The 15,567-nt window shown below is 35.7% G+C and overlaps 1 protein-coding gene across 2 annotated transcripts in view; it reads right to left on the bottom strand.

The window, feature by feature from the left end:
- Nucleotides 1-14,739, bottom strand: part of LOC128660094 (tumor necrosis factor receptor superfamily member 16) — a 47,671-nt gene extending 32,932 nt beyond the window's left edge. Inside the window, exon 1 of one of the 2 annotated variants that reach the window (XM_053713720.1) lies at nucleotides 14,345-14,739. In XM_053713720.1, the coding sequence (XP_053569695.1) occupies nucleotides 14,345-14,395 (51 nt within the window). In that variant the 5' untranslated portion in view covers nucleotides 14,396-14,739. The remainder of the gene's footprint in view (nucleotides 1-14,344) is intronic. The other variant, XM_053713719.1, reaches the window with a different exon arrangement.
- Between the last annotated feature and the right edge of the window lie 828 nt (nucleotides 14,740-15,567).

The following is a 15,567-nucleotide window of genomic DNA, read 5'->3' as shown; positions in this document are numbered from 1 at the left end:
GCTGATTTTTTTTATTTTAATTTATTTGTGCTGCATACGAAAGCGCTATTTTGAATAAAGTTAACAAAAAAGTGCTTCTTTTTTTAGTTTACTCATTTTGATTTTCAACTTAGCAGAAAGTGTATTTGGACCTAAAGGCTTGATTGTTCATTGGCTGATAAGCAGATCTCCTCAGTACAGATTTTTTTATTTTATTAAAATGAAAGTTTTTTTTGTTTTTTTTTTTTACTTGTGTCCCACATTAAACCTCCCATTAGGAGTGGGAAGAGAGAGAAAGATGTGAAGGGAGGTATAATATGCTGTAGTATTTTTTTAAAAATAGGCAAATTTTGGGAGACACATTTATTTCATTATCCTGTGCAGCAATTCATTTTTGTCTCTGACTAGTTATAAAAAAAGACACACAAAAAATAAAAAATACAACAAAATGTTAGAGGTGGTTAAATACTGTCATAGTGGGGTTTAACCCCTTAACTGCCAGAGAGGTTTGAAGTACATCATTTTAATACACTGTATTCCAAGGAATTATGCACCCACACCCAACAATTTATGTATTTACTGATGTAAGTGTTGAAAGAATTTTTTTAAAGCAGTTGTTTTTTTGATGGGCAAACAAAATAACAGGGGATTAGCGTGCTGCACATTTTTAGTCTGTGGATTACTGAAACCAGGGTGAGGCTACATCTGAAGAAGGAACCCCAGGCAAAGTGACTTCAGATTTCTCAACAAATAGAGGGACGCCAAAATAAACTCAGTGGGGATTCAAAAGGTTGACTTATCCAGGAGACAGCAAAGTATGAGATCTGCATACGAGGAGAGCGGCTGAGTTTGCAGAGCAAGACCACAATGTGTATCTGTGAGCAAAGCAACACACAGGGTTCCATTGTACACCCTCAGTCACTGCCACCGAGGGGCACACATCCACTCTGGTACCAAAAAACCAAGTCAGCAGAAATGCAGACAGCATCTGATTTTATAACTACTTTTAGAGAGATATGAATAGTCTAAATATTAAATACTAAAAAAAAAAAACGTGCAACCGATTCCTACATTTCAAATTAATTTGATCAAACCCTGCCTTTTACAAATTTGCAATATATAAAATTGACACTTGTAATAGATTAATAGAATTCTTTACTTTAAAAGAGATATGAAACCCACATTTGTCTCTTTCATGATTCAGATATGGCATGCAATTTTAAAAAGGGACAGTAAAGTCAAAATTACACTTTTATGGTTAGGATAGAGCATGCAATTTTAAACAATTTTTCAGTTTACTTCCGTTATTAAATTTGCTTCATGCTCTTGGTATCTTTAATTGAAGAGTAAAACTAGGTAGGCTCATAAGAGTTCAGGAGTGTGCACGTGTCTTTAGTACTCTATGGCAGCAGTGATTTGCAACATTGTATAACAAAGCTACAAATAAGGTTGCAAAACAATGCTGCCATAGAGTATTAAAGATACGTGCACACTCCTGAGTGCTTATGAAATTCAGGGAACACCCCTTGGAAAAGTAAAGCAAAATCTGCCTTTTGAAAATTTCACTAGGAATCTAGCATTGCTGAAGAATCATTTTAGATCTTCTCACCTGAGAAGAGAGGTTCTGAATATCAGGCCTTTAAAGGGACACAACCCAAATTTTTTATTTAGCGATTCAGATAGAGCAACTTTCTAATTTACTCCTATTATCAAATTTTCTTAATTCTCTTGATATCTTTATTTGAAATGCAAGAATGTAAGTTTAGATGCTGGCCCATTTTTGGTGAACAACCTGGGTTGCTCTTGCTGATTGGTGGATAAATTCATCCACCAATATAAAAGTGCTGTCCAGAGTTCTAAACCAATAAAAAAGCTTAGATGCCTTCTTTTTCAAATAAAGATAGCAAGAGTACAAAGAAAAATTGATAATAGGAGTAAATTAGAAAGTTGCATGCTCTATCTGAATCACGAAAGAACATTTTTAGGTTCAGTGTCCCTTTAATGTTTTGAAAACACATTAAAAAAGGGACATTGTACACTAGATTCTTCTTTGCATAAATGTTTTGTAGATGATCTATTTATACAGCCCATCTGGGAGTGTTTTTGTAACAATATATAGATTATGCTTATTTTTAAATTACATTGTGATGATTTTCAGACTCCTAATCAAGCCCCAAAGTTTTAGATGTGTACTGATGTATACAGACTCCTGGCTGTTTAATTGGTCTGTTCATATGCAGGGAAAGGGGAGGGGATCTCCACTTCTTGTTTTCTCAGCCCCTTTCAATGGCTGTCCCAGCCTAATCTCATCAACAGTGCTAAACTGTGAGCTTCTAAGAAAGTTTAAATTGTTTTATGCTGGATTTTTATACCAATATCTTTGCATATTCTTCTTTATAGTACTGTCTATTACATGCAGTTATATGAAAATTGGTGTATACTGTTCCTTTAAACAACCCTGGTTCAGATAGAGGATGTAGTTTTAAGATACTTTTATTAACATCTGTTCTTCATACACTTGATATCCTTTGTTGAAAATCATAGCTAGGTAGACTCAAGAGCAGTAATGTACTTCTGGTAGGTAGCCGATGGCTATAAACGCTGCGCCTACTATCTGAAACTCTTTACCGTGCGCAATCAGAGGCACCGTCCTTACAGACTTTTAAAAAAAAGCTAAAGACCCACCTCTTCCATCAGGCATTCAGTCCGCTTATCTGACCTTCAGAAACTCCTAACTTTTATGTCTTATGTTGGTACAGTATATTTGTAAAGTGCTTTGAGTCTCACAGGGAGAAAAGCGCTATATAAATTGCAAATTATTATTATATAAGATAAACATGCCTCTTGTCATTGGCTCACAAGATGTGTTTAGATAGTTTGTGGTATTGTATTGCTGCTCTGGATTTGACTTGGGGAAAAAAAAGGGACAGTCTAGTCAAAATTAAAACCCATGATTCAGGTAGGGCATGTAATTTTTACTTTTATCTTTAAATTTGCTTTGCTTTCTTGGTATTCTATGTTGAAAGCTAAACCTAGGTAGGCTCATATGCTAATTTTTAAGCCCTTGAAGGCAGCCTCTTATGCACAGAGGTAAATAGTATATTAATATAACAGTTGTGGTTATGCAAAAATGGGGAATGGGTAATAAAGTGATTATCTATCTTTTGGAACAATAACAATTCTGGAGTAGACTGTCCATTTAACTCTGTGTTTAACTTCTTGTAAGGGTTAAAACACAGTTATAAGGAAGCAATAGTGCAATAATAAAATACTCTAACACAACAGAGCATTTTTTGTCCCTTTATTTGAAACAGGCATATATAAAAACAGTGAGTGCTATAAAAACACCATATTACAGAAAAGATAAAGACAGAAGAAATGATTTGTTCCTACATACTAGAAGGAGCCACATAATTTGGGAGAAGAGGAGATCCTCATTCCAGACTGCAATGGGTTAAATTCTGTGGTTAATGAGCTGCCCTAGAAAGGAATGTTCCAAACAATAAGATGCATTTTATTTAACCCAAGTATCCTGATTTGGGTCTTGCAAAAATATTTCTCCCTCCTGTGACTACACAGGCGAGGGGTTAAGCGCATCCTGCAACATTACTAAATCATCTCCACCACATGGCAAATCTTGTTCTAATTATATTAACCCTTTGAGGGTTTTGAAAACGAATTGCAATACACTGCAGCACCTCTTTAGTGGTGAAAGGGTTACAAATAATTTTTTTCCCTCTTCTCTTTCTCTCCCTTGCTCATTCTGCTTTTTATAGGACGATCATATTACATAGAAGGAGGTCCATATTTGGCGAGGATGCAGCTGTCTGCCTCTCCTCGCTCTCAGCATCTGGAGACAGTCAGACATCAATAGGACACCCTAAAGGCAATAAGGAATAGGAAGAGGGTAGAAGCTGATAAGTTAAGGAGAAGTCACCTATATGACCACTTGATCATAAAGATTGTATAGGTCATAGGTCAGATTTTTGCAAATTCATGTGCTACTAACACTATCACAGTTGCAGAATGAGCCATAAAATTCTGCATAATTCCAATTACATTGTCTTGTTTTAAAGGTTGATTGTCCCTTAACGGGACTCTCAGGTCAAATTAAATTTCCGTGATTCAGATACATCATGTCATTTTAAGCAACTTTGCAATTTACTTCCATTAAAAAAAAATGTGCACATATTTACACGTTTTAAGTCACCAGTTCCTTCTGAGCATGTGCAAGAATTCACAGACTATATGTATATGCATTTGTGATTGGCTGATCGCTATCACATGGTACAGGGGGAGTGGAAATATACACAACGTTGAAATTTGTTAGAAAAAATCTTCTACTCATTTGAAATTCAGAGTAAATGCTATTGTATTGTCTTGTTATCTTGCATTTGTTGGTTATGCAAATCTACTGTATTTACTGGTCCTTTAACACAAAAAAAAAAAAAAAAAAAAAGGGAGTTATAATAAAAAAAAAAAATGTTATTTAAAATATATTCTTACTATTAAGTAGGTTAATAGGATATTGAATCACAAAGTGTTTGAGTACGATGCATCACTAGGCAGAGAATGATTACTGGCTATTAAGAACAACTACCATAGATAAGCTAGTGCATTGTGATATGGTCCGCATTTATTTCAGCAGAGGAACATATATTTTTTGATGAAAGGTAAAGTAGAATTTTATTTTATTTTTTTTAATACGTTTTTATTGTCTGTTTAAAAAGGGACGTTAAACACTACATACATTTTATAAGCATAGTATTGAGGTTATTCTTTGCCTCCCTCTAGCCATGGGTGAGACCATGTTGAAATCTAGTTTTCCCTACATTCCAGTGCTGACCCGTTTGCACATGTGTAGCAACTCTCCTGCAGTGTAACCCAAGTTCCATAATGGCAGCACCCATAGACGGAGGTGCATGAAATATGTTTAGAGACCCTTTAATAACTGACTTGTAACAGGCAGGATTGTCATGTGATCGCCCTTCAGCAGCGGAGGGCAGCGGTTGTCGGTTCCATTGTGAAGTCAAACTCTTGTCCTTAAAATGACTCAAGACATTTGTACTGCACTCTCCTCTAAGCAGACGATTTTAAAATGATAATGACGTCCACCCCATATCTAAAAGAGGCTCTCATCTGCCAGTGAGCAATCAGAGCTTATAAAAAGGCAGGGCTCGACAAACCCAGGAGCCTGGGAGCCACTGGCTCCTAGAATTTTACTCCTGGCTCCTAACTTTTTGGGTTATTTTCCATATATCTATATACAAACTGTCTGGCTCCTAAAAATATGCCTGGCTCCTAATTTTTGAACATATTCGTCAAGCACTGTTATAAAGGGATATAAAACCCCCACATGTTTTTCTTTCATGATTTAGATAGAATCTAACATATTAAACAATTCAGGAGTGTGCACATGCCTGCAGTACTATATGGTAGCAATTTTGCAACAATGTTATACATAAGCAAGAGCACTAGATGGCAGTGCTATTACCTGTCATGTAGTGCTCCAGCCTAAGTTTTAAAAATGCTGCATAAATGCAGTCTAAACCTGTTGTGCTCTTTTGGGGTCACAAGCGACATTCATTGCCCATCACCTGCTATAGAGAAAGCTTTAAAAAAGTGTTTTATATATATTTCCAATCACAAGTGGTGTTTAAACTTTTTGACAGGAAAAGGAAACCTTACTTCTAATAACATCTCCATAAAGACCTGTCCTGCACTTTAATATCAGGGCTTGCAGTAAGACCATTTAACATTTAAAAAAAAAAAAACACACACAAAAAAAACCTATTGTTTGCTGCAATTGTTTTTCAAAAATCAAACTCCACCCTTCACTTGCCTTATTTGGAGGAGTCAGTCTGGGCTTAATTCTGCAGACAAGGCTAGCCATGATCATTATGTTAGTATAAACTGTGTTTTGCAGTTATTTGCTGAAGCCAAATCAGGGATGGATTTGTAGCAGGGTTAGCAATGAGAAGTCTAAAAATGTAAGTATAGCTAAATGAAATGAAAAGTGGGGAAAATAAAGTATAAATGTTTTTCTATGCACTGAGGTGCCTGTGCTCCATTACTAATGGATAGTGCTCCTTAAGATTTAAAAAAATATCCCAATACAAAATTGATGTTTCAGGAGCAATTAGTTATGAGCACCCAGGGAAAGACTTGATGTCCCAGGGCTCTTGATTCAGATAAAATGTGCAATTTTGAACAACTTTCCAATTTACTTATATTATCTATGTTGCTTTGTTCCTTGGTATCCTTTGTTGAAAAGAATACCTAGGTATGCTCATGATCAGCAATACATTACTGGGAACTATCTACTAATTGATTGGAGTAGGCGTGTTAGTCCAGAGATTTAGATCAAAATAACAAGAGTATTGCACAATGATACTTTTTTATTGGACTAACTATACATTTATAAGTTGACAAGCTTTCAGAAGAATGTTCTCCTTTTTCGAGTCTGAACTATCCAAAAGTGTGCTTTAGCATAATAATGTACTAATATACACAGAAACCTATGATAGATAGGTGAGAAAAGAAAAATGCTATTTAGCGCATAAATTACCCCCTAACAAAACTATTGTTTCTAACAAGGTTGTCCAAAAATATTTTTTTTCTATAGGACCTAAAAAACCCTATTTTTTATTCACTAATACTTGTAATGGGTTAAAATAAAACAAATAACTTTGAACACAGCTACGGGCATAGTAGGAAAAACAATATCATGGTGAGTAGTAACCCTTCTGCTGTAATTGTACTCAACTGTTTAAAAAGGGACATTATTTTATTATTGTCATCTCAAAATGTTTTAACTATATATCATACAAAAACCTGCAGTATACTTTCATTATTTATTTTGTCCCCTTTTCCTGTTACGCCATTCTGAAATTGTGAGCTTTTCAGTTCCTATTAAAAAAATGAAGTGCAGAACACTGTAATTTTCCACACAGCCATTGGCTGCACACTACCTATTTATAACTGTCCCTAATTGGCCGCAGCAGAGAAAGTAACTTAAGTTACAACATGGCCACTCCCTTTGTTTTATAGACACTAAAAAACTTTTACTTATTTTGTCAATATTTAAACAACAAATTAAACTTTTTTAAAAAAAAAAAAAGACATCTACACGTTATTCTCAGACTAATCTTTTCTTTGAATGCATCACTCTATCTAGCATTTAGTGTTTTAGTATCTCTTTAAATCAGTCTATAACAAGGGCCCTCACAGTTGGTAGAAAACCCATTTATGCATTTCAAGTTGTGCGTTTTTAGAAATTGCTCAATTTTCAGAGCTAAATTCCTTAAAAAGCGGGCAACATAAATCATGAAAATATAACGCAAAGGTATTTCATTATGAACAAGTAAGTCTTTTATATAAAAACTGCAAGGTGTTTACTGTCCCTTTAAAGTCATTCTCTTAACTAATTTCAGAATCCAGCTGGTAAAGCTCTGCATTTTATACTGGGCGCTACCATCTTGTAGCACACGTATTGCTGCATCATGTGACAGAAGCAGTGCACTCTCTCAGATCTGCTTTTTGACAGCTGTACCAGTCTAGCTCACATAATAAAGAGCAGAAGTGTTATATTTTTGGAGTTTTTTGCAGTTTAAAAGTTACATAAAAAAATATAAGCTCCAAGATGGTGGCACCCAGTGTGAAGAGGCAGAGATTCACTAATACTTATATAGACACACACCCAGTGTGAAGAGGCAGAGATTCACTAATACTTATATAGACACACACCCAGTGTGAAGAGGCAGAGATTCACTAATACTTATATAGACACACACCCAGTGTGAAGAGGCAGAGATTCACTAATACTTATATAGACACACCCAGTGTGAAGAGGCAGAGATTCACTAATACTTATATAGACACACCCAGTGTGAAGAGGCAGAGATTCACTAATACTTATATAGACACACCCAGTGTGAAGAGGCAGAGATTCACTAATACTTATATAGACACACCCAGTGTGAAGAGGCAGAGATTCACTAATACTTATATAGACACACCCAGTGTGAAGAGGCAGAGATTCACTAATACTTATATACACAGAAACCTATGATAGATAGATAATAAAACTTAGCGTAACGTGAAACGCGACCACGTCAGGGGTCTTATGTTTTAATCAACTCTCTGTTTTGTTATTGTCTGTGATCAGTTATACGTTTGTCTGTCCACAAGGGTCAACAGCAAGGGGGGAGGTTATCGTGTGAGGAATCTTTTCCCTTATTTTGTTTGCTCAGCAGTGAATTGTGCTTGTATCGTTACTCAATTATTTACCTTATACACAACATTCCCAAGCATCAATCCCAAACGTACCCCCCACACAATATTATATACCCTCAGACAAAATTTAAACTAATTACTTTGCAATTATTCAGACAGAGATGGGCTTTTAACTATTTCAGTGTCAGCAGTTTATCTATGGTTTCTTTGCTGTCTTTTTTAAATCAGCATTAATAAACTCTAAGTGCTAGCTCCCAGTAGTGCATTTCTGCTCAATCAACAAATAATACCAAGAGGACAAAGCAAATTTGATAATAGAAGAATGTTGAATTTTTGTAAACATTTGAAATGTATTAATAATACATTTATTTTTTTATTGAATGTGCAAAGATATGAACCCATCTTTAATATGTACAGAGAATGTGGTCTGCTCTCCCTGGAAGCTCAGCCCATTTGATTAGGTTGTGGTTTTAGTTAGCTGTTTTTTTCTATTTCATATGCAAAAATATTCCTAAAGAAGCAACTGCCCATGCATTTTAAACTCTGCAGCCTTAATAAAAAGTCAGTGTAAACACATTAAGGGGAAACCAGTTTTATGAAACAAACACTATCCCTTTAACTAGCAAAGCAAGCTTCTGTGCAAATGTATAGCAATGTGGCATCATAACAGTCAATAGGGGGCAGGTAGTTACCCATAAACAAATCCTGTTAGCTTAGATGTACAAACAAAAATACTTTTATGGCCTTAGGCTCCCCTACAAATGTATCCTCCATGTGTCATAAAACATCTCAGCTTTCTTTGTATAGAACATCTGTAAAAAGACATTGGTTATGTGTGTAACTTTTTCATTTAACCCCCTGGGTGCTGCAACCTACTGCCCTTCCTATCACTTAGCAGCAGCTGAAAGGTTAAAAAAAATAATCTTGGTTTTTTTGTGTGTAAAATAAGTGACAGCTGCAACTCTAAATGCAACATATTATCTGATTCTTACAGCTTAATATACCAAAAGGAAAACCCTACGCATATGCTAATTACATTCCCAGGAAGTGGCAGAATAAATGTAGTTTTTATATGGACTGACCTCTTAATTACAGTAGTAGTTTCCCCCCCCCCAATGAATGAAAGACCCTCTTCACACGCTCCGCCCCTCCCTCTGAAGTACTCATACATTAGACACACATTCTGCAGGTAAACATGTAAGGTTGTCTGGGCATTAACCCCTGTGATGGTAGCATGGCCTCTATTCATAGCCATTATGGGGGCCAACAAATTTATTTAACCTGTAGAAAAGCCAGCAATAATCATTGGCAGTTTTAGGGGGTCCTAAGAAGCCAGAATAAACCATTTAAAATGTTACTTAAAAAACGAGAGAAATCTCAATGTATCCTTCCGGGTAAAATATTGTATAAATAAATAAATAAAAATGGCATACTCCATTTGTTAGAGTGTGTTTAACCTTTTTTCAGGGGTCACAATATCCCTTGAGTGCTGCAGAGAACTGCTAGTCCTAAGCAGGCACTGCTGCTTAGCCATTCAGCAGTGACAGATACACAGCTACATCATGTGATTGTCAATGCCGATTGCCTTATCAGCCATATGCAAGCAGTTCTCTGTAGCTCCCATAATCCCTGTGTGGGAGTTAAACAAACACTTACTTGCATGGTCGGTAGTACTATATTATATGCTTTAATGCCATGAGTTTTAAATCTCATTTTCTCTACCCAGGGCAAGGAGCAATAAACAGGAGGGGAAAGTCAAAACTCTCATGATTCAGATAGAACATGCAATTTTAAACAACATTTCAATTTAATTATATTATCTAATTGTCTTCATTTTCTTGGCACTTTGTTGTCAGACTCTTGATCCTTTCCTTTCTTGATCCTTTCCTTTGATAAATAGCATACCTAAGTAGCATTGCACTACTGGGATCTAGCTGCTGATTTGTGGCTGCACATTTATGCCTCTTGTAAATTGGTCCCACTAATTTGTTTAGCTAGCTCCCAGTAGAGCATATCAAATATTATAAAAGAATGATGGATATTTGATAATAGAAGTAAATTGGAAAGTTGATTAAAATCGTAGACTTTCTTGATAAATTATATTTGAACACCTTTATTAGCAGCCATAGACATTTAAGGGACTAAACCTAAAATGTAATTCACTTTAATTATTTTCTTGTTTTAAATCTTAGATTTATTTAGTTGTTTCTCCCCCCCCCCCCCCCCCCCCCAAAGGCCAGGGTTCATTTCAAGGAATCCAGAGCCTCTGCGCTTCCTACATGCCAAACAATAATTCGCTGATAGCAAAGGAGGTAATTTACGACTGTATCTAATTGGCCACAAATAATAGAATTCCAATAACAACACTCAAGAGAATTTCAAAAGGTTTTGTCCCACAATGCCAAACACTGCAGATTTTTGATAAGAAAATATCAGTTTTAAAAATGCTTTTAAACATTTATTTTGCATGAAGATCAATGATTTATATCTGATGTATATGTACACCATATATTATAGATAGATATTAAGAGGTTTTTAAAAAGTTACTCTCTGCAATAAATTTGAATAACTTACTTCTGGTACTTGGTATTAAAGGGACACTAAATCCAATTTTTTTCTTCTTTAATGATTCAGATAGATCATGCAATTTTAAGCATCTTTCTAATTTACTCCTATTATCAATTTTTCTTCGTTCTCTTGCTATCTTTACTTGAAAAAGCAGGACCATATTTGGTTCAGCGTCTGGGTAGCGCTTCCTGATTGGTGGCTAAATGTAGCAAACCAATCAGCAAGCAATACCCAGGTGCTGAACCAAAAATGGGCTGGCTCCTTACCTTACATTCCTGCATTTTCAAATGAAGATATCAAGGGAATGAAGAAAAATTGATAACAGGAGTAAAATTAGAAACATGCTTAAAATTGCATGCTCTATCTGAACCATGAAAGGAAAAAAAATTAAAAAAAAAAAAAAAATGTGGGTTTAGTATCCCTTTAAAAATTCTAGAAAAAAATAAAAAATATATACAGATAAAAATACAGATTCATTATCGTGCAGCTTCTTTTTTTCTTCTTCTGTAATGGGTGATCTTGCTTGTGTATGTGCTGTGCGTGATGTCTCTATTATCCAATAAGCACTAAATATGAAGTACAAATTTGTGAACTAACATGCATTTCCTGCTAGTATGAACTTAATTTGCCACCCCTGCTGTTTAAACTGAATATGAATATGAGTCACAAAGGAGACAGTGTTTTCAGATATGCTTAGAAAAATAAAAATCCCAAGAAATTGTGAGGCAAGAGTAAAAAAATGTAGAACACACCATTACCTGGTGTCAAAAAACAATTTAACCGTGGTCATGCAAAAGCTATGTTAACATATTAAATTGCTGCACATTTAGAGCCCCATGATCACACAATATATATATATATATATATATATATATATATATATACACATACATATACACACACACAGTGCAAAGCCCTGTTTAAAAAAAAAAAAAAAAAAAAAAAAAAAAAAAAAAGGGACAGTAGAGTAAAAATAAAACCTTGATTCAGGTTAAAAGGGACACCGAACCCAATTTTTTTATTTTGTGATTCAGATAGAGCATGCAATTTTAAGCAACATTATAATTTACTCCTATTATCAATTTTTCTTCATTCTCTTGCTATCTTTATTTGAAAAAGAAGCCATCTAAGCTTTTTTTAGGTTCAGACCTATGGACAGCACTTTATTGGTGGAGGAATGTATCCACCAATCAGCAAGGAAAACCCAGGTTGTTCACCAAAAATGGGCCGGCATCTTAACTTACATTCTTGTATTTCAAATAAAGATACCAAGAGAATGAAAAAAAAAATGATAATAGGAGTAAATTAGAAAGATGCTTAAAATGTCATGCTCTATCTGAATCCCAAAATAAGACATTTGGGTTCAGTGTCCCTTTAAACATGAAATTAAACAAGAAAAAAAAATCCAATTTACTTCTTCTCTCTTGATATCATACCTTGAAGAGTAAACCTGGGTAGGCCAATAGGTGTGACTTTAAAAGGGACACAAGTCAAAATTAAACTTCAAGATTCAGATACAGCATGCAATTTTAAACAACTTTCCAATTTACTTCAATTAACAAAATGTGCTCAGTCTTTTTATATTTACACTTTTTGAGTCACCAACTCCTACTGAGCATGTGCAAGAATTAACTGCATATACGTATATGCATTTGTGATTGGCTGATGACTGTCACATGATACAGGGGGAGTGGAAACAGGCATAACTTTGCAATTGGAAAAAAAATATACTATTCATTTGAAGTTCAGACTAAGTGCTATTGCATTGTCTTCTTATCATTTGTTGATTATGCAAATCTACTGTATTGACCGGTCCTTTAACACTCTATGGCAGCAGTGTTTGCAACTATGTATAACATTGCTACAAACACTGCTGCTGCCCTTGCACCCAGGTTTACTCTTCAACAAAAGGATACTAAGAAAACATGATTATAAAAGTCAATTTGTTTTGAGCAGTTTTAGAGATTACTGTACCATAATGTACCATAAATTTCCTTGCAGACACCAAATGATTTAGCAAGTAGACGGCAGGTTTCTACAAGTCATGATTAATATATGTATCTTAAAAAAAGAAAAAGTTCTCATTTAATTTTACAACTTCCCTTTATTTTAAAGAGGCTGCTCCTGTGTTTTAAAATGCATCTAAAACTGAACTTCACCCACGGTCCCACCTTTCTGGAGAGCTCAGTTTTGGGTAACTGTTCCAGCCTGGGAGAGGCTGTGTTCTGCTTCACCACAGACCATATTTTTAGGGCTGGGCCAGGATGTTTTCTGCTAAATGAAAATGGTCACAAGTAGACATTGTCCCCTCAAAATACAAATACATTCAGCTTGTTGGGCCACTGGCAGTAAAAGGGTTTTTGGATCTTACAATACTATTGAGATGTGTAGATCATATGTCCCCACAGTTCCAGTACATAGACAAACATATTATACAGCTCAGGGCAGGATGCTAATAAACTAATGCAAATGAAACCATACAGGACAATTTAAATAGTGACAAATGTATATTAGTGCTCACATGAAAAGCTGCAATTGACTAAGTACAGATCAACAAGATAGATTTAGAACTAAGCACAGTACAGCTACTGTTTTTATAAAAAGTACCCCAAAGCTATTAATAATTCTATTTTCATAAACGTTCCTAAGTGCCAACAGTTTGTGGCCTGCTATACGGCACTGAGGAGGTTAATACTGTTTTGTGCAATGGATGCCGGGTGCTGACTAATAAAGTGAGGCATGTGTGCTTCATCCCAAAGAGTCTCTTGATAGAATCAGTTTTATTTATTTAAAAAAAAAAAAAAAACAAGCTCTGCAGGCAAATACAAGGTTACACATCTAGTCACAATTCTGTGCCAAACCTATGCCCACAATCAAATGACACTACTGCCTAAGAATGTATAATAAAGTACTCCATACAGTAAGACATATCTAAATAGTTAGAACCCAATATTATATACATATATACACACACACTATACATATATACACTGTATACACACACACACTATACATATATACACACACATTATATATATATATATATATATATATATATATATATATATATATATATATATATATATATATATATATATATATCTATATACACACACACACTATACATATACACAGAAACATACATACTTGGCACGCCTTTCTGACCCAGTGATGTTCTCTCCTTATGTTGCACAGCTCTTACAAATATTACTTTGTGTTGCATTTAGTTTCTAAAATATATTTTAATGTCAGTCTTTGAATAAATGCCAGTTTACTTTTTTATAATGTTACCTATTGTGAGAAGTTATTGAAGGACAGCGAGAACATACAAGTTTCCATTCAAGACATGTTACAATCTGCTGCTTTGCAAGCTCAAAATCTGAATGAAAGCCCTTTACAGTTCACATCGGGTATAACAGTAATAAAGTACCCAACCCTGCAAGTACTGAAGCGCATCTCACATGCTAATATACACAGTTCAAATAAATTACATTTATATGTAAAGTTTAATTAGCTTAACCTATAAGGAACAATCCAGCAGAAGTGAATAGCCTGCACCCACCTTAGAAACAAGAAGCAGGCAGATGGCTGGCAAGATGCCCCCCAAAGCCATAGCTGTAGGGTTGGGATGCACTTCCTGGATCCTGGGCAGTTGCACACAGCTGGAGAGGCTGATCCACAACTCCTAGTGGTTCCAAATCCCCCACCTAGGACTAGACAGCTTTTTTCTCTGTAGAAAATCCTCTTTTAGTAATCAAATGGGTTTTGCTTTTATGGTTTCCTTTTTTTTTAACTTGATGAAGTCCAAAATGTAAGTCCAAGGGTTACGCTGTGTTCTGCGCACTGATCCTTGGCAGCAGAACTCACACTCTTCTGTGCTCTAGGGATGGTGTGAGGAATGTCTCCTTCCTACTGAATCTTTAAACTCCTATAACATCCAGACATGAAAGCAGCTATGGAAAAGGCTGGAGATGGAGGAGGGGGCAAGGGAGGGAGAAAAACTCCCAGATCCTAAAAAAAGGAAGGAACAGTTTGTGGGATAATGATTGGAGAGGCAGGTGAGGTGGGGGAGGGCAGGTTTCACCACTGGGTGGAGAGAGCAGATTTGCAGACAATGGCTTGGCTTCAGGTTAACCCCTTCTGTGCTGGGACATGAAACTGTTGGGAGGGGACGAGCAGTGCTGCTGTCTAATGACACACATGTGGTCACATTTAAGAATATCATACAGCTTTATATTGTGAGAAAGACAAAGGAGAAGCACTCACGTTTTTATTTGTGTAGAAAACTTGGCAGCAATTGTGATCCCTTTTTTCTGTAAACTGGGTGATCATTTTCTAACCATAACTGCACTAGTGTCTGTCTCACACTCTACTGTCTGCCTCACAAGCTAGTGTCTGTCTCACACTATATACTGAATATAACTTATCAATATGCCATCCCGTCAATGTTACAGTTCCCACTGTCTTCCTATATGTAACAATTATGTTCCTAACATGGAATGTACACTATTCCTCCTCACCAAATACCCCAGTATCTTCACCACTATCCCCTCCTTACACTAGTGCCCCTGTATCTTTCTCAATACCCTCCTCATTACACTAATACCCCAGTATCTTCCTCACTATCCTCCTCCTTACCACAGTACCCCTGTATCATCCTATTTCCTCCTTACACTTATACCCCTGTATCTTCCTCACTATCCCCCTCCTTACACTTATACCCCTGTATGTTCCTTACTATCCCATCCTTACACTAGTACCCCTGTATCTTCCTCAATACCCTCC

Source organism: Bombina bombina, chromosome 5, assembly GCF_027579735.1.
Source record: "Bombina bombina isolate aBomBom1 chromosome 5, aBomBom1.pri, whole genome shotgun sequence".
Taxonomy (NCBI): domain Eukaryota; kingdom Metazoa; phylum Chordata; class Amphibia; order Anura; family Bombinatoridae; genus Bombina; species Bombina bombina.
This window is presented reverse-complemented; position numbering and strand designations above follow the sequence as displayed.